The sequence below is a fragment of the Staurois parvus genome, unplaced genomic scaffold (genome assembly GCF_062004578.1).
Source record: "Staurois parvus isolate SC_StPar_1 unplaced genomic scaffold, SC_StPar_1.0 ptg000207l, whole genome shotgun sequence".
Lineage (NCBI taxonomy): Eukaryota > Metazoa > Chordata > Amphibia > Anura > Ranidae > Staurois > Staurois parvus.
In genome coordinates this window covers 1,505,224-1,527,396 of record NW_028318003.1, presented here as the reverse complement: position 1 = coordinate 1,527,396, position 22,173 = coordinate 1,505,224, and the positions used below count along the sequence as shown (strand labels likewise).

Here is a 22,173-nt window from a genome sequence, read left to right as displayed (position 1 = left end):
GTAAAGCGCTGAGCAAACTGTTGGCGCTATATAAATCCTGTATAATAATAATAATCTTCTTTTGTTATATCTAGACATGTAGTGGTTGCAATGTATAAAATTCCCCCCACTGTTTACCTGTACTGCTCATTGTTTTTCTACTTCTATTTTTCAATAAATTGTTTTTATTGGTGTGCTTAGCCTTTTCATTCTGGCTTGGAGCTGGCTGAGAGATGTCACCTGTTCATCTTCAGCTTTAATCTATATTTCTTCTCATGAACAGGTAGCTTTTTAATTTTTTCCCATGACAGCTGTGGCACTATATGAACTATACGGTATATTGCGAACAGTATTGGGACACCCCTCCAAATCATTGGATTCAGGTGTTCCAATCACCTCCATGGCCACAGGTGTATAAAATCAATCACCTAGGCATGCAGACTGCTTCTACAAACATTTGTGAAAGAATGGGTTGCTCTCAAGAGCTTAGTGAATTCATGTGTGGTATTGTGATAGGTTGCCACCTGTGCAATAAGTCCATCCGTGACATTTCCTTGCTGCTGAATATTCCACGGTCAACTGTTAGTGGTATTATAACAAAGTGGAAGCAACTGGGAACAACAGCAACTCAGCCGCGAAGTGGTAGGCCACATAAAAAGACAGAGCGGGGTCAGTGCATGCTGAAGCGCACAGTGCACAGAAGTAACCAACTGTTTGCAGAGTTAATAACTAAAGATCTCCAAACTTTGTGTGACCTGCAGATTAGCACAACAACAGTGCATACAGAGCTTCATGGAATGGATTTCCATGGCTGAGCAGCTGCAGCCAAGCCTTACATCAATCACCAAGTGCAATGCAAACCGTCGGATGCAGTGGTGTAAACCACGCAGTCACTGGACTCTAGAGCAGTAGAGACTGGAGTGACGAATTACACTTCTCTGTCTGGCAATCCGATGGATGTGTCTGGGTTTGGTAGTTGCCAGGAGAACAGTACTTGCCTGACTTCATTGTGTCAAGTGTAAACTTTGGTGGAGGTTGTGGTGTGGGGTCATCAGGGGTTGGGTTTGGCCCCTTCCTGTTCCAACAAGACTGTGCACCAGTGCACAAAGCAAGGTCCATAAAGACATGGATGAGCAACCTTGGGGTGGAGGAACTTGACTGGCCTGCATAGTCCTGACCTCAACCCGATGGAACACCTTTGGGATGAATTAGAGCGGAGACTTCAAGCCAGGCCTTCTCATCCGTCATCAGTGCCTGACCTCACAAATGCACTTCTGGGACAATGGTCAAACATTCCCATAGACACCTTGTGGACAGCCTTCTCAGAAGAGTTTAAGCTGTTATAGCTGCAAAGGGTGGGCCAACTCAATATTGAACCCTACGGACTAAGACTAGGATACCATTAAAGTTCATGTGCGTGTAAAGGTCCCAATACTTTTGGCAATATAGTGTATATGACTAGCTGGGATGCCCTTACTGGATTTTGCAGATTTTATGACTGAGGTTGCAGTCAGTTCAGCTTTTTCATTTTCAGTATTTAAACCACTGTTTCAATTAAAATTATAGTTTAAATGTTGTCCCTCTGACAGTGTTAACCACTGCACTATAGATGATGATTTGTAGCTCCAGAGACCATGCATCAGGTAAAAATTCATGAGGCACCCTCTTTGGAGTGTAAGATACACTCCATACCCAAAGTGTATTATATATCGTCTTTAGTGCTTTTGGCCTTTTGCTGGTTAAATTGTCTCGTTTACGATTTCATTCAAGCCTTCGAAGTTTTGCAGTTGTTTTTTTGCTCAAAAAACATTCATGTGTTAATGTTGCGTATTAGCATTGTTGTTCTTGTTACTTCTTAGTGCAGACTCTATCATAGGAACATTTCAACTGTTTGCACTTTCTGGTTTTCAATTATGTTCATCAATAATCTTGCATTTAATATATTCCAGGGTAAGCTTATCATCTGGGTGAGAATCAACCATTGTAGCAAGTGTCCCACAGTGATCTGGGAGACCACAAAGTGCCAGTGCTGTAAATGAAAGTCTTTTTGTCTCTTATTGCTCCCAGTCGTTTCATAATTTCTAAGGTATATCTTATATAGTCTTGCATATGCTGGCCTTTCCTCGGCTTAGTCTAGTATAGCTTTCTAATTAAAGTGGATGTAAATCCCTACATATACCCAGTGATGTGACTGGCCTCAGGTGAAACACAGAGATGAAATAAAACCTCCTACTTAAGTTGTACCTAATTATCTGCATTCTTCTCTTCTCTACATCTATTCAAAGTGCTGAATTTATAAAGCTTATCTTAGCTGTCAGAAAAAAAGTTGGCAGAGAGTTGAAATCACACATTGCAGAGCTCAGTGAGGAGAGCTCTGAGAGCTGATTGGAGGGAAGAGACTCACCCTAACACAGCTCACTGAAACAGAGATGAGACTGAATCTGATGGAGGTCCCTCCCCTGTCAACATTTTTCTCTTGGTTTGAGGAAAAATAGACAGAAGTGATTCATGCTGATAGCAGAGGAATGAAGCAGCAAACAGAGATGACACTCCTAAGTGAGACAAAAACTTAACATAGAGGGATATGCTTTGTCCATATTTCATGTCTGAGGTTTACAACCACTTTAAGTACAGTTTATTGCTAAGATTTGCTATCTAGAAAACTTTCTGCAGCTCATCTCACATTTCTTTTGCAGTTTCATATGCAGATCATGTCTCTATAAAACATATGTGCACAATTTGATCTTCATCTATGCTTAGTGATTTGGTAATTTGAGCTTTTTGATTTTGCTCTGTTAACTCATGGGTTTGGTCTGGGCTCGTTTACACACATCTATGTTGCCACAGGACAATTCAGTGTGCTACTGTGAAAAAGAAGCTTAAGAATTACAGTATAATAAACTGTTGTGCCACAAGCCAAATTTCATAAAGTTTAAGGCGTTAAAGTGATACTAAACCCAGGACCCTGTATCCACTATATCTGGTCTCCCACAGTACACAGAACATGGAAATGCAATTATTTTAGTAAATACAAACTGCTAAACACCTTTTCTCATTAGCAGTCTTGTGACTTCAGCAGAGCACTGGTAAAACTTGTAGGAGGAGTTTGCTTTCTGCTCTAAGAGGATGTGAAACCTCTGACCCTCTGTCTGGACAGTGCTGATTGGCCCTGTGCTCATCACATGCACTCTCCCAAGAAAAAAAAAAACATTCCTAGCAATACACACCAACCTGAGTATGTGCATGTGGCTACGGATTCAGTCTGTATCAGGTGATCATTTCAACAAGAAGAGGGGCAGAGAAGAAAGGATCAGACAGCCTTTTTACACAATGCAGAGGACTAACCCCTTAGGTTCCACAGTGAGTATAACAAGCATGCTTTACTGCATATGCAGGCTGATTTTAATGTTGTGGGTTTAGTGTGGGTTTAAGCCTGAACTTTCTTATAGTTTTTATAACTGTCGTAGCTCCTACTTTCACCATTCAATTCACACCTACTGCCACTGGATAGAAGAACAGGTATTGCACTCAAAAATATTTTTAAAACGTTTTTTTTCCATGTGTAATAATTCAGTTTAGGGTGCTGCTGCATCTAGGTCAAGTAATAATGTAACAATTAAAAGAGAAGTAGGGCTTTTTTTTCTATTTATACTTACTTAGGTGTATGCAGTATCTATCCGATGCTGAATCTGTCCCCTGCCTGCTCTAAAGGTGAGAATTCAGCAATCACATGTTCGCTGATCACTGAGCTCTCACAGCCGCTCTGAGCAGAGAGCAGTGACTGTCAGTCACTGCTTTCTGCTCAGCCCCCCCAGTGCTCACTGGAGCTCTGGGCTGTGGAGGGGGAGGGAGCTGCTGGCTCAGGCTGTCCTAGACTCTGGGGTGGATCCCGACTTTAAAGTTTCTTTAAAGGATCTTTCCGCAGCCTGGACCAGCTGAGTGACGTCAGCCGACAGAGGACTTCAGTCTGCTGTCAGCAGGTCACAGAACAAACTGCACTCCTGTGATCCACAGGAGAAGTACAGCCAAAAAGCTTTGACTATACTTCTCCTTTAAAAAAATTGCATGCAAAATATGTGATGCCAGAACACAGAGTCACTAAAACTTCCATGGTTAAAGTACTGTTCCATAAAACTACATAAAGCCTAAAGGCATTTCCCAAGCTTGTAATTTAAGGATTGTTGTTTTTCCCATGCAACCCACAAAGTCCCATCAAAAGATGGGCACTTTGTCCACTGTATGGTATGTTTCAATTTTAATTTTTCGCATTGCTATACTGTATATCCCCCATGGCCGTTTTTGATAATCACCTGCTTATTAGCTTTGAACATAGGCAGAATTAATTTTTAAGATTTTCCCCCTTAAACTTTAATGGGGTTTGGTTTTAAGTTTATACTTTTTAAAAATTTGGACAGGTTCTTCACACACCCATGAACCTAACACTGCTGATCCACAGAATTATACTGAATGATACTCTAAAGAGAAAGTGTAGTGGTGTGGGATCTCATTGTCACACATGAATAAATCCATAATTGAACACTCCACCCCATAGGAACGTTATCCAAAAAGATAAAAACTTGTTATGCTATGACTGGGTGTGCTCAGTTGTAACCAAACAGAGAGAGAACTGTTAAAGCAGAACTATACTCACCTGCTCTTCAGTGCTGCCATGTCCCAGAGCTCCCCACCAGCTGCTGAAATCTTTGGTTGGTTGGCTCCCGAGTACTGATCTTCATCCATTTTCATTGGCCGGGCTAAGTATACGTCACTCCTGTGTATGTGTGGAAGTTCATTCATCTCAGCATTGCTGGCAATCTATCCCTCGATTAGGGAGTTCAACAAATCAACCACCAATAAAAAGAAAATGATTGACAGTGCATAATGATTTTAGGAAACAAGTATTGACTTTTTTCCCAATTGAGGACAACCAGAGAGTGCTTCCTCTCAGAGAGTTCCTGTCACATTTCACTTCACTGTAAATGATCAGTCACTGTTTGCCTCATACTATTTCCCCAACAAGATGAGAGACACTGCAGGAGGTAGAATTCTCTTTTTGGGTGAGACTAGAGATGGGAAGGTCTGGAACACTACAGGGAAAAGGCTCCTGTTTAGTTTGCTTGTGGGCAGGGGCGGACTGACAACTCATGGGGCCCCCAGGAAATAGGGGATCATGGGGCCCCTGTGTCCTCGCCCACACCCAAAAAAGCCTATGAAAAAGCCAATGAAAGGTACCAGGGGCATCTCATGAGGCCCCCTACTGACCCCGGGCCCTCGGGCAGTGCCCGAGTGCTCGAATGGTCAGTCTGCCCCTGCTTGTGGGCTCCATTTTGTACCTGCAACAGTTGGGTGAATGGTTTGATACAGTAGATCATAGTTTCTGTCCTCTCAGGCATTCATTGACAGGCAAGAAGGTAAATATGTCTAACAAATTAGTGTATCTTTATATCCTTCATATGAGTCTTATTAATGTTCTTCACCATCACAGCATAATGTTTACCAATAGCTTACTCAGTAAATTGTTTTTTTCTTTTCCTCCTCTCAGTAAAATGGTTAGACCAACATGTAGAGTTTGGAAACATTTCCACAGTGCCATTTCTGTTGAGAGCAAACCTGCCATTTGTGAATTTTGTGAGAAGAAATATACTACAAGGATGACAAAACACATCCATGCATGCCAGAGGTGCCCTAAAGACATTAGGCTTCAGCTACTTAGGTGGTTGGAGGAGCTTGTAACTGTTTGAGAGATGTATTATTGGAGTTCCACTCCCAACCCCCTATCCTGATCATATTTACCGGGTGATTTTGGAACCTCGCCCATTGCTGTTGTCTTGTGTTGTAACGTTTTCTTTTGAGTTCCAACTGTACTATTGGTCATGCCTTTATACCATAGACCTAGTGTCTCACGTGTATTCATTGTTAATATTTCTGATATGTTAGTTGCTCTAGATGTACCATGCGTTCTATGTTGATGTTAGCATGTTAGCATGCCCTAAAGTGTGGGCATTGCATTGTTCTTCTATTTCCTTTTTCTCCTTCTTCTCCCCTCTTTTTTTTTCTTCTTTTCCTTCTCCTTTTCTTTTGTTACATGATTGTTATACATTGTACCCTTGTTTATTTGCTTCAATAAAGTAGCTTTATAAAGTAAAAAACATTATTTATTGAATGAAATGATGAGGATCAGGGGTGGACTGACCATTTGGAAACTTGGGCGCTGCCCGAAGGCCCGGGGTCAGTAGGGGGCCCCATGAGATGCCCCACCTTTTTCATAGGCTTTTTTGAGTTTGGGCAAGGACACAGGGGCCCCATGATCCCCTAATGCCCGGGGGCCCCATGAGTTTTCAGTCCGCCCCTGATGAGGACCATAATGAAAGTGCAAGTAGCTTTTTTCTCCAGTGTTCTTATTCTAGGAAAACTTTTTCTGCTACTTCTGGATCATCACAGTGTTTTTTTTCACCAGCAGTATCTTCAAGGAAGGAAGTGCTGCAAACCACTGCCTCCAAAAATACACAATACCTTCATTTATAGATAACACCTGCTCAGACCAAACATCAGGAGAAAATTGATCAAGCTCTTCATAGAGCAATATATGTTTCTGTATCAACATTGAAAATGAAGATGCATATTGGCAGGAAACTTTTAAATTGTTATGAGGGAAAGGGGAGTGGTGGTTATCTGTTCTCGTGTGTAGTTGAAATTTTCTTAATGCATACAGTCCCTGTTATTCCATTTGTAATAAAAAATGTAATTTTAAAAAGCAAGTTTTGTTTATTTACTGAATATGCTGTACTTTTATTTTAAGCATAATACTTTTATATACACTACATTTCACCTTCCCAATGTAACAAAAAGACTTTCAGTTTGTAAAACTTCTCCACACTGATTTTTTTTTTTAATTTTTCCAAAATGTTGATTTTTTTCTGAAAAAATAGAACCAAGGAAAAACCTGTTTTTTCTCATGGCTTCAAAATTTCTGGAAATTTTACATCTCTAGGTAGGACGCTAAGCAAAATGTGTTTTTCTGTATACTGATATGCTTGCTATCCGCAGCCCATTCCCCAGTTACGGGGCTAGTTCATCTGTAGCATCTATCTTTCCCTATTCAAAATTAGGGCTTTGTCCATAACTACACTTCCACTTAAGGACCCCATCATGATGCAGATTCTGCACTTCCATGTTCTGTGCACTATGGGAGACCAGAAATAGCGAATGCAGGGTCCTGGGTTTAGTAACACTTTAAGCCCATGCAACAGTCCTGCAGGAAAGAAGCACAATGATTCTGCATTCTGACCTGGGGTGAAGGTTAGCAATAGGTGACATTTAAGGGTGTCAAATTAATGTATTTTAATGTGTGTTCATATGTATATCAGACAATAATGGTATGTGTGAACTCCTTTAGAATATTTACAAATAAAAATAGTCCTTTGCAAATTCTCAAAAATGATTATACCATAAAAAGTAAATTATAAATTGACAGTATGTTATGAATGGTACAGAAGCTCTTTTTATTCATTCAGGAAAATTTAAATGAAACTGATCTTTTTTACATAAGAATCATGTTATAAAAACCTAAACTATAATTCTCTGTAGTGTAAATTCTAATAAATTTTCTAAAGAAGTTAAGAAAAATGAAAACAGTACATTTTACCATGGAGCAAGCAGTATTTCTTACAGTATGAGTTTTGTGGTGGTAAGTAAATGAACACTTGTAGTAGTAGGTCTGTAGGTTGTGACATCATACCTAACCAATGTTCCATACCATGTGTGGTGAGTAGGTGGGAGGGGGGAGAAAAGGGTAACACTAAAAGCTGATATTATTTTATTTTAATCTCAGTATAAATAAGCAAGAAAGAAAATATAAAAAAGAAACTAAACAGTAAGTAGAAAACATTCTGAATCTAATAAATTAGGCTTATTTGTATATATGTAACTCTTGTCTAGAAAAAAAGGCACACTTTTGTGACTATTAAAACAATGATCACAAAAGTAAAACATTTAGATATATTACAGTGTGTAACAAGCATGCTAGCTATGGTGTCACAGAGTCCTAGTCCGTGTACTCACAAATGTTTGCAGCAGGGCTGATCACTAAGACTTTTTCTTCGGAAAGTATGGAAAAATGCTTGGTTGACATGTCAGTGCTAGTTGTATCTTGCATTAGGTTCATGTTATCAACACATTGTTTTGTATTGTTTGAATTGCCTTGTATGTTACTGTTATCTTTCACACTGTTCATTTTCCATGGGACACTTAGATATTTTTGGATCTCAATAGCTGGGCTTCTTCTGTTTGCATTAAGAGAAAGTAGTCTGTGGAACATGTGTAATGCCTGCCGTGTAAACTGCTTCCAATGAAAAGGAATATGTTGGCTATTATCCCCTAAGCTCTGCCATTTAGTGAACTCTTCATACTGCTTGTCCTTCATTAATGCTGTGTCCCAAGGAAAGTACCCAGTGGAAATGCAAAACAGAAGGATACCAAAAGACCAAACATCAAGACTGGAGTCAAGTTCAAGAGATTCGTTATCTTCTAAGCTACAAAGCTCAGGAGGTGAATAAGGGAGAATCCCTTTCATTGGAGACACCGGAAAACCTTCAAGTCGTGTTAATCCAAAGTCCGCTAACTTTATACAGTGGCAGTCTTTATCAAAAATAAGAACGTTGTCTAGCTTTACATCTCTGTGAACAAGAGCTTTGCTATGCATAAAGTCTAGAGCTTCAGCCAACTGCATGGCACATCGTTTTACGATTGTCTCAGGTAGTCCAACCTACAAAAAAACATACATATATGCAATAAAATGTTATATATAAATAAAAAACTTTTCGAAAGCAATATTGATGCTAATCAAACAGATAAATGTATTTTATGTGTTACTGTTCTTGTTTTACAGAAGATAAAATTATCACTAATGTTCATTGCATCCTATCTTTTTGTATATCCTCTCATATAGTATAAAGACAGATGACAACATCTGTTTACCAGCTGCAGAGGATTAAAGTCCAAGTGTTCATGGATCAGTGCACAAATGCAACCTTTTCTTGTAGAATATTACCTGTCCCTCATCTGCAACCTCTTTGCATATCTAAGGCATCATTAGTATGTGCCAAACCTTCTTCTATATGGCAATTTGTGTTCACGACTACTCCCATATCTGCTCTGTATGTCCAGGGCTCTCTTTCCTTTATTACCTTACATCCACTGCCCTGTCCCTTCACCACCATTAAGCAATGTATTTACTCAGCCTAAGCTGGCCATAAACCAAAAGAGTTTTGTTGGAATGATCGTTTGGAAATTCTGAAAAATCGTTTGTCCAGTACTTGATCTCCCTATCATTGAGACAAATCATTTCAAGTGAGACAATTCATTTCTAAAGCCCTTACAAATTTGTCCAGACCTGCTACTCGAATGGAATTCCAGACATATTAAACCGGCTTCTTTTATGCCTAAAACATGTACAATACTATATGTAGGATTTTTCCTGAAGAAAAGCTACATTCAGAGTTAACATTTTTTAGTCTGAGAATTTTTTTCTATTTTGCTTCTTTGAATTATTTCATTACTACAGTTGAAAATCAATTGGACCCCCCAACCAGCAGAAAATTGCAAAAATGATCCGAAATTAACATTTTTAAAAGGAATTTTACTGGCCACCTCTACTTCATTTCTTTTGCTCCATGTATTCTCCACACTCAGTTCTCATTCATGGCTCCATGCTGACTGCTACCTGTGGCTATGGAGAGAAAACCAGCACACTGAGGAACAATTCTAAAGCAGAAATCAAGGAAGTTCCATATCAGCAAAAAAATGTACACCTGCAGTTGACCTCCTGCTCTTCTCCCTCCAGTTCATTGTCTTCCCCTACATCCACTCATTGTAGCTGTTTAGTCCCATCAACATATGTCCCGTATATGTGCATATTAATATGCTGCTCTTCTATGCCTTATCTGTGCACCATATGGTCTGCTCAGCCCACCGCCATCATCTGTTAACACACACCTCTCTACACAGTCCAGTCTGTCAACAGCCATTGTAGCGTATGCTCTCTCCATGAGACCCTCTTGCCTCCTGATATTCCAGAGATAAAAAATCCTTCTATTTTACTACCAATTGGGAGAACATAGATATGTACTTTAATGGATAAAGAGGTGGAAAGTGAGCAGTGCTAGTGGAATCCAATTGATTTAATATGCAGCAAAGGTAAATCAAACAATAATGTGCCTAAGCTGCTTCTGTGGCACAGATTGTTACTTGCCACCAAATCTCCATTACAAACCCTTAGGGCTTTCTACCCAGTGTAGCAATAGGACATTTGTACTGAGTAATTTTCACAGATAATGCTGAAAACAAATATGTCAAGCTACGTGCTGACGTCATGCCACCATGTCCATACGATGGTGCGGTGGCCATCTATGTAAATAGCTTCACCTTTCTGTTTGCTCCACATGGATGCTTTTACATTTCCAATAAAAATACTGCACCATAAGCGCTTTCTCTATTTGTGAGCTGTTCCCTTCAAGGTGGAGCTATTTTATGCTGAGGATTGAGTGATCTGTTGGAGGTACCTCCTATTTCTGGTGCATGACAGCTGTGTATTCCCTTTACCTATGCCTGACGGTGGATAAGGCTGACCTGTTGGAGGAGTTTGTTATCACTGCTTTCAATGCGCATTCAATATGCGCTTCTGGTGAGTGCATTAGAAGGAAGAATGTGTCACGGATTCACCTATCACTTGAGGTCACGATCATCTTTTGAACTTTTTTGATATATTTGTTTATTGGTCATTATATCACTTTTTTTTTTGCTCTGAATTACAATATTTGTTGATTTGTTCACTGCAGTCAAGATACAGATATATTTGTCACCCTTGAGCTGCATTTTTGCACTGCACTATATGTACTCATTCCTTTATATTTCTGTATTTGTCACCATAGCGCCGGAATATAGCGCTTCACTATTATCATATATAATTTTTTTGCTTGTTCACTCAAGTCACCATTTATTCTTTTTTTATAAGAACGCTAGAGCGTTGAGAATTATTTAACTGTCATATGTCTATTTTACTAGCACTGCACTTTTTTCTAATCAAATATCTAAACATTGCTGGAGAAGAGGTTTTGGGATAAAAGCAAGAGGAACGCAGTGAAGGTGAGTTGATTGCACAGTGGGCAATTGCAGAAGTATGGATATCAAAGGTGGTGAAATGCTAATGAAAAATAAAATGCCAATCTGTGTCCGAGAGGCACCATTATGCATTCCTTCCTGGGTGACAGCAGATTGAGCCTAACACTAGGATCAAGGCCATTGTTAATGAGCCGGGGGGGGGGGGGCTTTTCCAGCTTTAATTAATTAGGGCTCTGACTTTAGAACTTTGGCATGCTTTTGTTCACTATCTAATGGGGCATTCCAACATTCTTACAGAGATGATCTAATAGACAGATGAAGAACAAGTTGAAGTAAAATCATGTCTCTTGACTGGAGAAGTGGCCCTATTATTGGCTTTACAGAGATTAAACAAACAATCCTTTAGGGAAAGAAGTATTGATTGCTTAGGGTAACTTCAAAAGCATGATTCTTATGCAATGCTTACAATAAAAAGAAATCAGAGATGTCAGTTCTAAATGAATGTCTACTTATTTTGCTTGGACATTGGGTACAATACTACCACTCAGCCCCTAAAATGTAACCCCAAACCCTAGCTTCTTGTACTTTATAACGTAACTCTATCTCTTAATCAGACATGTGCATACATATGTCCTTACTCAATTACATTTCTGCTGCTCGACAAATGCACTCTATTTATCGCATATTTTACTGGGCAGCACAGAGGCTAAATGGTTAGCACTTCCACCTGGCAGTACTAGGGTCATTGGTTCAAATCCCAGCCACGGCACCTCCTGCCTAGAGTTGCATGTTCTCCCTGTGCCTGCGAGGGTTTTTTTCCCACACTCCAAAGACATGCTGGTAGGTGAATTGGCTCCTGTCTAAATTGGCCCTAGAATGTGTATAAATGTGAGTAAGGGACCTTAGATTGTACACCCCTTGAGGGTTAGTGACTGATGTGAATGTACACTATACAGTTGCAAGAAAAAGTATGTGAACCCCTTGGGATTACGTGGAGTTTTGCATGAATTGGGCATAAAATGTACTCTGAACGTCATCTAAGTCACAACAATAGAAGAACACAGTCTGCTGAACATAATACTACACAAACATTAGATGTTGCCATGGTTTAATTGCACATAACATGTAAACATTCACAGTGCAGGGAGGAAAAAGTATGTGAACCTTTGGACTTAATAACTGGTTGACCCTCCTTTGGCAGCAATAACCTCAACCAAACGTTTTCTGTAGTTGCAGATCAGACCTGCACAACGATCTGGAGTAGTTTTGGACCACTCCTCTTCACAAAACTGTTTCAGTGTAGCAATATTCTTGGGATGTCTGGTGTGAATCGCTCTCTTAAGGTCATGCCACAGCATTTCAATCGGGTTGAGGTCAGGACTCTGACTGGGCCACTCCAAAAGGCGTATTCTGTGCTGTTGCAGCCATTGTTTTGTTGAATTACTTGTATGCTTTGGGTCATTGTCCTGTTGCATCACCCATCCTCTGCGGAGCTTCAGTTGGCGGACAGATGGTCGTACGTTTTCCTGAAAAATGTCTTGATAAACTCTGGAATTCATTTTCCCATCAATGACAACAATCCGTCCAGGCCCTGAGGCAGCAAAGCAGCCCCAAACCATGATGCTCCCTCCACCATGTTTTACAGTGGGGATGAGGTTTTGATGTTGGTGTGCTGTGCCTTTTTTCCTCCACACATAGTGTTGTGTGTTCTTCCCAAACAACTCAATCTTGGTTTCATCTGTCCACAGTATATTTTGCCAGTAATGCTGTGGAACATCCAGGTGCTCTTTTTTGCAAACTTCAAATGTGCTGCAATATTCTTTTTTTGGACAGCAATGGCTTCCTCCGTGGTGTCCTCCCATGTACTCCATTCTTATTTAATGTTTTCCTTATTGTAGATGTGTCAACAAAAATGTTAGCATGTGCCAGAGATTTCTGTAGGTCTTTAGCTGACACTCTGGGATTCTTCTTTACCTCATGCAGCATTCTGCGCTGTGCTCTTGCAGTCATTTTTACAGGATGACCACGCCTAGGGAGAGTAGCAACAGTGCTAAACTTTCTCCATTTGTAGACAGTCTGTCTTCCCGTGGACACATGAACATCAAGGCTTTTGGAGATACTTTTGTAACCCTTTCCAGCTTCATGCAACTCAACAATTCTTGATCGTAGGTCTTCTGAGAGCTCTTTTCTGCGAGGCATGGTTCACATCAGACAGTGCTTCTTGAAACCAGTAAACCCAAAACAGGTGTGTGTTTTCTAAGGGCAGGACAGCTGTCAGCAACACATCCAATATCATCACACTGATTGGAGTCAAGGTTGGCTCACTCCTGGCTCCAATTAGCTGTGGAAGAAGTCATTAAGCTAGGGCCTCACATACTTTTTCCTCCCTGCACTGTGAATGTTTACATGTTATGCGCAATTAAACCATGGCAGCACCTAATGTTTGTGTAGTATTATGTTCAGCAGACTGTGTTCTTCTATTGTTGTGACTTAGATAACGTTCAGAGCACATTTTATGCCCAATTCATGCAAAACTCCACATAATCCCAAGGGGTTCACATACTTTTTCTTGCAACTGTATATACAGGTGAAACTCGAAAAATTAGAATATCATGCAAAAGTTCATTTATTTCATTAATCCAACTTAAAAGGTGAAACTAATATATGAGATAGACTCATTAGATGTGAAGCAAGATAGTTCAAGCTGTGATTTGTCATAATTGTGATGGTTATGGCTTACAGCTCATGAAAACCCCAAATCCACAATCTCAGAAAATTAGAATATTGCGTAAAAGGTGCAATATTCTAGGCTCAAAGTGTCCCACTCTAATCAGCTAATTAAGCCATAACACCTGCAAAGGGTTCCTGAGCCTTTAAATGGTCTGTAAGGGACCACCAGGCGGTACCACTAGCACTCCACTGGCCAGGCGTCCCCAGCGCACGGTATCTAAGCCCCAGGGTACGTGTTCACCAGAGCCCCTGATGGTGGGGATGGACTTGAAGTACCCCGAGACCAGGTCGTGGCTACTGAGCACGCCCGTCAGTGGTAGCGGTATTCGCCAGGGGCTCCCGCAGGGAAGAGCCTGATGTGAGGAGGTCGGGTGATCCCGTCGGGATGGATGGATGGATGGCTGAGCAAGTGCGGGGTCAAACGGGCCGGGTCGGTAACAGTGGGGACGGAGCAGTACAAGGCAGCGGGCAGAGAGTAGTCGGGTCACACGCCAGGTCAGCAACGGAAGGTCAGATCCAAACAGGGGCATTCAGGAGAGAGGTCAGGCAAAGCAAGGGTCTGGGCAGGAGAAGGCAACAAGGTCAGGTATAATCCGGGTCAATAACTTACTAGAACAGGTTCGCAGATACAGGATACAAGGAAAGACCAGAAGGCACTGAATGACAGCTCAGGGCCGTTTAAATATCCCGCCCTGCGCTGCCATTGGTGCCACGCGCGCGCCCGCGGTCCCCACTGCGCATGCGCGAACTCCCTCGCCGCGGACGGCCAGGTCTCAGTGCCCGCATTCTGACACGGAGCGGTGCACTGCGCCTGCGCCGAGCCCGTCGCAGCGGGGATTCCTGACATTGCCCCCCCCCTACGGGCAACCTCTGGGTGCCCACCCGATCTCTCCACCACGGGTGATCACGAAGGAACCTCCGGACAAGTCGGGGTGCATGGACATTATGGGCTGGTTCCCATGAATTATCCTCAGGGCCATAGCCCTTCCATTTAATAAAAAATTGGGTCTGACCCCCCCTCCTTCGGCACTTCAGGATTGATTCCACCTCAAATTCTTCTTCACCTTCGACCGTTATGGCCTCCGGAGGTCGAGATTCTCGTTCTGGGAAGGCATCGGGGATTACTGGTTTCAGCAAGGACACATGGAAGACCGGGTGTATCTTGAGTGTGTCAGGGAGGACAAGTTCGTATGCCACCTCATTGACCGCCCGCTTTATGCAAAAGGGGCCTATGAACTTTGGTCCTAATTTCTTTGATGGACATAGCATTTTCAAGTTCGTTGTTGCCAACCACACTTTATCCCCGGGCTGCAGCACCAGGTCCCCTCTTCGTCTTTTGTTAAACGCCTTCTTGTAGTCCTCCTGGGCCCGAGCAATAGCCTCCTGTAGTATCTTATTGTTGGAGGAGAAGAAAGCTAGCGTGTCCTGTGTCGCCGGAACTGGGCATTCAGGGACCAAGTCAGGGAGAAAGACAGGGTGAAATCCGTAGTTTGAAAAAAACGGTGATTGCCCTGTTGCAGAATGGTTGGCGTTGTTGTACGCGAACTCCGCCAGGGGTAGGAGTGGTAGCCAATTATCCTGTAGGAAGGATGTGTAGCAACGCAGGTACTGTTCTAGGGTCTGGTTGGTCCTCTCGGTCTGTCCATTGGTCTGGGGGTGGAACGCAGAGGAGAGGGATAATTTGATATCCAAGGCCTTACACAGTGCCCTCCAAAATTTAGACGTGAATTGGACCCCTCGATCCGAGACGATGTCCTCCGGAATTCCATGTAGTCTTATAACTTCCTGGATAAAAATTCGCGCAGTCTCGGCTGCTGACGGAGTCTTCTTTAACGGTAAAAAGTGAGCCATTTTCGATAACCGATCAATGACTACGAGGATCGCGGTGTGGTCTTGAGACGGGGGGAGCTCGACTATAAAGTCCATTGCGATCCTTTGCCAAGGTCGCTCGGGGATCGGCAAGGGCCGCAGCAGCCCCCAGGCCTTGTTCCTCGATGGCTTGTTCTTCTGACAGATGGTGCAAGATTTTACGTAGAGCCTGCAATCCTTGGCCATGTTTGGCCACCAAAAGGAACGTTGGAGAAGTTCCAGGGTCTTCGCTGGGCCAAAGTGTCCCGCCATTGGATGGTCATGACACTGCCCCAAGACAAGGGTTCGGACCTCTTCGGGTACCATGATCAATCCTTCCTTCCAGAGGAGTCCCCCCTTGTTTTGGAGGGGTACCCCAGCTGGGGTCACTGTGGTCGTGGATGCATCCATTAGTTTGGACCGAAGGTCAGTTTGGAGAGCCAAGAAATTCCCTGAGGACAGAATAGTATCAGGTACCGGTTCTTCTTTGGAGTCTTCGAACATGCGTGATAGCGCATCGGGTTTTGTATTTTTGGACCCTGGCCTGTAAGTGATATGGAATATGAATCTGGAGAAAAACAGTGCCCATCTTGCCTGCCGCGGACGTAACCATTTGGCAGTCCTCAGGTACTCGAGGTTTTTATGATCAGTGAAGATCAAGATGGGGTGTGAGGCCCCTTCCAGCAAGTACCTCCATTCTTCCAGTGCCGTTTTGATGGCTAACAACTCCCGATCACCAATATCGTAGTTCTTCTCGGCTGGGGTGAGCTTCCTCGAGAAGAACGCTATGGGGTGGAGTAATTCTTTGGTGCCTTTTCTCTGGGACAGGATGGAACCCACCGCATTCTCAGATGCGTCTACCTCCAGTACGTAGGGCAGGGAAGCGTCTGGATGGCCCAAAATGGGTGCCGTGGTAAATAGTTTTTTCAAGGCCTCAAAGGCTTCCTGAGCCTCCGGCGTCCATCTGAAGCGGGTTCCAAGTTTGGTTAGCTGAGTTATGGGGGAGACCAGACCCGAGAAGTTCCTAATGAATTTCCGATAGAAATTCGCAAAGCCTATAAAGCGCTGGATGCCCTTTTTGTCTGTGGGCACAGGCCAATCCAAAATTGCAGAGACCTTCTGAGGGTCCATTGCGATTCCCGTGGTGGAGATAATCAACCCCAGAAACGCGATGCTGGACTGCTCGAAACTGCACTTATCTGCTTTGGCGTATAACCCATGCTGGCGCAATCGACCCAAAACCTTTGTCACGTGTATTCTGTGATCCTCCAGAGAGGATGAGAAGATCAGTATATCGTCTAGGTAAACTATTACAAAAACGTCAAGGTAATCCCGGAAAATGTCGTTTACAAAATGTTGGAATGTGGCTGGGGCATTGCACAGTCCAAATGGCATTACCAGATATTCGAAATGCCCAAACCGGGTACGAAATGCTGTCTTCCACTCATCCCCTTCCCTTATGCGAACCAAGTTGTAGGCCCCCCTGAGATCTAGTTTAGTAAATATTGTCGCAGCCTTCAGGCTCTGAAATAATTCGGGTACCAATGGCAGAGGGTAACGATTTTTAATCGTGACTCTGTTCAGTTCACGATAGTCAATGCAGGGTCGCAGAGATTTGTCTTTTTTCTCTACAAAGAAGATCCCCGCTCCGGCTGGTGAAGTAGAGGCACGGATGAACCCCTTCTGGAGACTGTCCTCTATGTATTCCTTCAGGGCCCCCAATTCTAGCTCAGACAGGGGAAAAATCCGTCCAAAAGGGATCTCGGAGCCGGGCAACAGATCAATTGGACAGTCATACGGGCGGTGGGGGGGCAAGGTGTCTGCCCCCCGTTTACTGAATACATCTAAGAATTCGTGGTATGCTGCGGGAATAACCTGTTTCAGGTCGGAGTCTCCCTCGGAGCACAGGAGGACCTGGGGGGCTGCAGAGCCCGCAGTGTGACAGTGTTCCTGACAATACAGGGACGGGAACAAGATAGACCCGGTTTCCCAGTCAATTTGGGGGTTATGGGCCCGCAACCAAGGGAGTCCCAAAATGACTGGAAAAAGAGGTGACGCAATGGCATCTAGGCGGAGGAATTCCTGATGCTGGTTAGCAATGGTAGTGGCGATAGGGGGAGTTTCCTGGTTAACTACTCCTGACTTTATCTGGGAGCCATCTGCCAGAAATATGGTAAAGCCCCGTTTTCTGGGCTGGAGGGGAATCCCCTGCTGATGAGCAAAATCTAAATCCAGGAAACAACTGCATGCCCCTGAATCAACTATGGCCGTCACCTCCACGGTCCTTTCTGGAAGCTGAAAGGAGAGGGGCACCACTAAGTATTGGGACGGACTGACCTTGCCAATAGCCAGAGAAGAAAAAGAGGTGCACTTACTCATTTTCTGAGGGCAGGATCGTACCATATGATCGGCTTCACCGCAGTAGAAGCAGAGGTTCAGAGAGCGTCTCCGCTGGCGTTCTTCTGGCGATAATTTAGGCCGAGCCAGGCCTAGTTGCATTGGTTCCTGCGCATCTCCTGGAAGTGGGTTCTGGATTTTTGTTCTGGTTTGTTGGCTGGGGCCTGGAATTGGACCCCATGCATTTCCGTGACCCTGACCGGACCTCTCCAACCTGCGTTCCCGCAGTCTACGGTCTATTTGAATCGTCAGGGCTATTAGGTCTTCTAGTGACTCGGGAACCCCCACTCGGGCCAGCTCATCCTTCAAGGGCTCTGACAGACCCATACGGAACTGGTGTCGCAACGCGAACTCGTTCCAGCGTGTGTCCCCCATCCAACACCTAAATTCAGAGGCGTATTCTTCTGCCGCCCGGCGGCCCTGTCGAAGCGTGGATAACATTGCTTCAGCAGAGGCTGCCCGCTGTGGATCATCATAAAGGATGGCCATAGCTTCAAAAAAACCGCTGACCGTTCCCAGGTGAGGGTCATGGTTTGCCCTTAACCGATGGGCCCAATCTTGGGGTTCACCCTGCAATAGTGAAATTAAAAATCCCACTTTCACTGATTCCGTTAGGAAGGTGCGGGGTTGCAATTCAAAAAACAGGAGGCAGGAATCCCGAACAGACCTGAAGCGTGTTCGGTCCCCGTGAAAACGCTCAGGCAGTGGTACTCGGGGTTCAACCCTCGGTAGAGGAGCAGAGGCCCCTGAAGCTGGCCCCAGAGCTTCTTCTACCGGGGGAGCGGAAACAGGGGCCTGTGGAGCAGGGCCAGATGCAGAGCGGGTCTGGAAATGGTTTTCCAGGTGCGTGCATTTGTCCTGCAAGGTTGCCACAGCCTGTGTCAGGGCTGATAGGTGCCTGCAAATATCTCCCAGCGGGGCTGACCCTCCTCCAGGCTCAGTCATGGCCTTCTGGTACTGTAAGGGACCACCAGGCGGTACCACTAGCACTCCACTGGCCAGGCGTCCCCAGCGCACGGTATCTAAGCCCCAGGGTACGTGTTCACCAGAGCCCCTGATGGTGGGGATGGACTTGAAGTACCCCGAGACCAGGTCGTGGCTACTGAGCACGCCCGTCAGTGGTAGCGGTATTCGCCAGGGGCTCCCGCAGGGAAGAGCCTGATGTGAGGAGGTCGGGTGATCCCGTCGGGATGGATGGATGGATGGCTGAGCAAGTGCGGGGTCAAACGGGCCGGGTCGGTAACAGTGGGGACGGAGCAGTACAAGGCAGCGGGCAGAGAGTAGTCGGGTCACACGCCAGGTCAGCAACGGAAGGTCAGATCCAAACAGGGGCATTCAGGAGAGAGGTCAGGCAAAGCAAGGGTCTGGGCAGGAGAAGGCAACAAGGTCAGGTATAATCCGGGTCAATAACTTACTAGAACAGGTTCGCAGATACAGGATACAAGGAAAGACCAGAAGGCACTGAATGACAGCTCAGGGCCGTTTAAATATCCCGCCCTGCGCTGCCATTGGTGCCACGCGCGCGCCCGCGGTCCCCACTGCGCATGCGCGAACTCCCTCGCCGCGGACGGCCAGGTCTCAGTGCCCGCATTCTGACACGGAGCGGTGCACTGCGCCTGCGCCGAGCCCGTCGCAGCGGGGATTCCTGACATGGTCTCTCATTCTGGTTCAGTAGGAATCACAATCATGGGAAAGACTGCTGACCTGACAGTTGTGCAGAAAACCACCATTGACACCCTCCATAAGGAGGGAAAGCCTCAAAAGGTAATTGCAAAAGAAGTTGGATGTTCCCAAAGTGCTGTATCAAAGCACATTAATAGAAAATTATGTGGAAGGGAAAAGTGTGGAAGAAAAAGGTGCACAAGCAGCAGGGATGACCGCAGCCTGGAGAGGATTGTTAGGAAAAGGCCATTCAAAAGTGTTGGAGACTTTCACAAGGAGTGGACTGAAGCTGGAGTCGGTGCATCAAGAGCCACCACACACAGACGGATCCTGGACATGGGCTTCACATGTCAAGCCGCTCCTGAACAACAAACATCGTCAGAAGCATCTTACCTGGGCTAAAGAAAAACAGACCTGGTCTGTTGCTCAGTGGTCCAAAGTCCTCTTTTCTGATGAGAGCAACTTTTGCATTTCATTTGGAAACCAAGGACCCAGAGTATGGAGGAAGAAGGGAGAGGCACACACTGCAAGAAGCTTGAAGTCCAGTGTGAAGTTTCCACAGTCTGTGTTGATTTGGGGAGCCATGTCATCTGCTGGTGTTGGTCCACTGTGCTTCATTAAGTCCAGGGTCAACGCAGCCATCTACCAGGAGATTTTGGAGCACTTCATGCTTCCTTCTGCAGACGAGCTTTATGGGGATGCTGACTTCACTTTCCAGCAGGACTTGGCACCTGCCCACACTGCCAAAAGCACCAAAACCTGGTTCAATGACCGTGGGATTACTGTGCTTGATTGGCCAGCAAACTCGCCTGACCTGAACCCCGTAGAGAATCTATGGGGCATTGCCAAGAGAAAGATGAGAAACATGAGACCAAACAATACAGAAGAGCTGAAGGCCGCTAATGAAGCATCTTGGTCTTCCATAACACCTCAGCAGTGCCACAGGCTGATAGCTTCCATGCCAAGCCACATTGAGGCAGTAATTGCTGCAAAAGGGGCCCAAACCAAGTACTGACTACATATGCATGCTTATACTTTTCACAGGTCCGATATTGTTCTATGTACAATCCTTGTTTTATTGATTGCATGTAATATTCAAATTTTCTGAGATTGTGGATTTGGGGTTTTCATGAGCTGTAAGCCATAATCATCACAATTATGACAAATCACGGCTTGAACTATCTTGCTTTGCATGTAATGAGTCTATCTCATATATTAGTTTCACCTTTAAGGTTGCATTACTGAAATAAATGAACTTTTACACGATATTCTAATTTTTCGAGTTTCACCTGTATATGTAAAGCACTGTGTAAATTGAAGGTGCTATATAAGTATCTGAAATAAATAAATAAAAATAAGATGATAAAATACATAAAGAAAAAAAACAACAACGAATGTGCTATACTTTAGATGGTTGGAGAGGACAGGTCCGACATTGTAAGGAACTAAGAATGTTCACACAATAACTTGTAAATATTCACTTCAATTATCTGATCATGTACAAATTAAATAAACAGAATTTGCTTTTTTTACATTGGATAATTAAAGTAAGTCTTTACACAATTAATTATGTGAATGTTCCTAGCTGATAAATCAGCTTCAGTAACTGAAATATTTAAAAGACACTTGGAGGTTGCCTTTGTTGACTTTAAGGTAAGTGCGAAAGTCTATAAATGTACAGTAGATCTCACAGTTCAAATCACATAGTAAAATTCTGACTATCATTTTATTTATTTTAAATTGTGCCTGTTTGTGAATTAAGCACATAGATGTGTCTGTCAATAGTTTCCACACCAGACAACATTTGATTAAAAAAAAAACATCTTTTTTTAACACCCTTGGGAACTTGGAATAATAATCATTTTACATAATAATTTTAAAAACAAGTTCATCTATGCAGCATGATCCCACACTTAGTGGGTAAATAGCCTGCCTGGGGATTAAGCTATTCTAATAAAACTGGAGCAAACCGCAGCTGCTAATGACAAATAAACTAAAGATAGGAGATTAAGCTATGCAATAAAGTTCTCACCCTATAAGTGTGGGCAAAGCTTTGCACACACGAAGCAAAATATAGTATTCATAGACTCCCCAGGATAAATTTAACTTGTATAGTGTGCTGATACCCGTGAAAGTCATTATGATAGATTCAGATGATACACGTGTAATAATGCTAACTAGCACACTAGTAACTCATAAATAGTTATATAAAGAAAAATCTCATCTTCTCATTCAGACTGCTTTGGTAACAGCGTAATCGTTTGTATCTGGTACAAAGTAATCAGATATTTCCCCCTCGAAAATGGGAGGAGAGAAAAAAGAACACTCTGGACTTTATTGGTGCACTCAGACAACAGATTAAATTATTTTACCAATTTTTGTTTATTCTTAGTTTAAAATACATAAATGCAGATGAAATACTAAAAAAGCCCCCTCTAT

The 22,173-nt window shown here is 43.6% G+C and overlaps 1 protein-coding gene across 1 annotated transcript in view; it reads right to left on the bottom strand.

Annotated features, from left to right (window-relative positions):
• Nucleotides 1–7,457: 7,457 nt before the first annotated feature.
• Nucleotides 7,458–22,173, bottom strand: part of LOC149461215 (serine/threonine-protein kinase SBK1-like) — an 86,230-nt gene continuing 71,514 nt past the window's right edge. The window contains exon 4 of the mRNA XM_089678541.1: nucleotides 7,458–8,743. Coding sequence (XP_089534667.1) covers nucleotides 8,024–8,743 — 720 coding nt within the window. The 3' untranslated portion in view covers nucleotides 7,458–8,023. The remainder of the gene's footprint in view (nucleotides 8,744–22,173) is intronic.